Raw genomic sequence first — 1748 nt, 5'->3', positions numbered from 1 at the left:
ATAGATGAATGCCATGAAAGATGTTATTTCATCTGCTGATAGTATCTCAGAGGGGGTGATACTGATTAATATTTTCATGCGGCCATCACTTTGATAGAAATAAAATCTATGACAAACTGTTCAGATAATTCACAATCAACTCAAAGGTTTTCAAAACAGACGAACACCATGGTAACATGTTATTCTGTCTATCAACTTTGTCTCGGATGGAATGATACTGGCTTTTACTCTCAAGCAGTTGTGAATTTGATAGATAGAAATAAAATTGGGTGCATGAGAGGAAGGGTCGTGTCACCCCCTCGTAGATGGCATTGGCAGCTGAAATACTTAGTGTTCATCTGTTTTGAACACTTGTGATGTGAAGTGTGTTGATGACTGAATGCAAATTCAAGCACTCACAGAGGCTAGGATGGTGCCTTCTTTCAAAGAACTTTTATTGGATAGGTAAAGGTTCTTACTTTAAAGTGGATACCCTATCAGATCTCGGCTCAAATGTGCCTCACTATGTGACCGTATTAGTCCCCAGTTATGTTATTACCATACCCCCATCTCCCCCTGTAAAGAAAATGATGATGGTAGTACTAATATAGTTAGTATATTTGCGTATTGGATACATAAGGAATGTGAGTGACTTTATATATGGTTAGCCATATTCAAAACATTTATAAGTTAATTGTCACCATCTCTTTCCCTTTCCACAGATATCTATGATCATGGGTCCTTGTGCAGGTGGTGCTGTGTACTCCCCTGCCCTGACAGACTTCACATTCATGATCCAGGACACCTCATACCTCTTTATCACGGGCCCAGATGTAGTCAAGGCAGTGACCAATGAAGATGTGACACAGGAGGAGCTGGGTGGGGCTCGAACACACACCACCCTCTCAGGCGTGGCACACAAGGCTTTCGACAATGACATCCACGGACTGCTCAACCTGCGCACCTTCATGAACTACCTACCACAGAGCAACCAGGATCAGGCACCCATCAGACAATGTGATGATCCCTGGTAAGTGTGTTTTTATTGTGTTTCTCTTCTTTTCAAACACTGTTGGTTATTGTTCCATGCCATTATTATCTGTTATAAGTAATACAAAAAAAAATATATATGTTTAACTTTAGTAAAATAATTCATTGTTTTTAAAACTGAAATAGCTTTCAGAAGTTAGAAGAGCAACTGAATTGGTACACAAGCACCTGCCAGGCAGTGTGATAATCCAGATTTTGCATTAATTTTGCTTTCTACTTATAACTTTCACATATAACCTCAGTTATGTGCTAACAAAACTTTCACTTGTCACCTCATTTACTTATTGTAAGTAGTAATAGAAAAGTGATACTTGTACTTTTCAACTTTGCTCAGAATAGTCACACATAAAACAATTATACTGTCAACAGGGATCGTGATGTACCAGGACTGGACACTGTTGTTCCCCTGGAGTCCACAGCAGCCTACAATATGCTTGATGTCGTACATGGCGTTGTAGATGAAGGAGATTTCTTTGAGATCATGCCTAACTATGCGAAAAACATCATTGTTGGGTTTGCTCGAATGAATGGCCGCACGGTTGGCATTGTCGGGAATCAGCCAAAGTCAGCTGCAGGTCAGTTTCGGTTATTATTTGTATAAAAGTTCTGCTGCTGGGCCCCCTTCTTTCACATCACTTTTTTATGATATTTTTCTTGATTGTAGAGTATAGGCCTAATTGATTATGATTGCTATGACTTTCCAAAGTTGTCCTCCTTAC

At 39.6% G+C, this 1748-nt stretch overlaps 1 protein-coding gene across 1 annotated transcript in view; it reads left to right on the top strand.

The window, feature by feature from the left end:
* Positions 1-1748, top strand: part of LOC119591951 (propionyl-CoA carboxylase beta chain, mitochondrial-like) — a 12123-nt gene that overhangs the window by 7032 nt on the left and 3343 nt on the right. Inside the window, exons 5-6 of the mRNA XM_037940705.1 lie at positions 702-1009; positions 1399-1604. Of these exons, the coding sequence (XP_037796633.1) occupies positions 702-1009; positions 1399-1604 (514 nt within the window). The remainder of the gene's footprint in view (positions 1-701; positions 1010-1398; positions 1605-1748) is intronic.

This window comes from Penaeus monodon, chromosome 29 (assembly GCF_015228065.2).
Source record: "Penaeus monodon isolate SGIC_2016 chromosome 29, NSTDA_Pmon_1, whole genome shotgun sequence".
NCBI classification, from domain to species: Eukaryota; Metazoa; Arthropoda; class Malacostraca; order Decapoda; family Penaeidae; genus Penaeus; species Penaeus monodon.
This window is presented reverse-complemented; position numbering and strand designations above follow the sequence as displayed.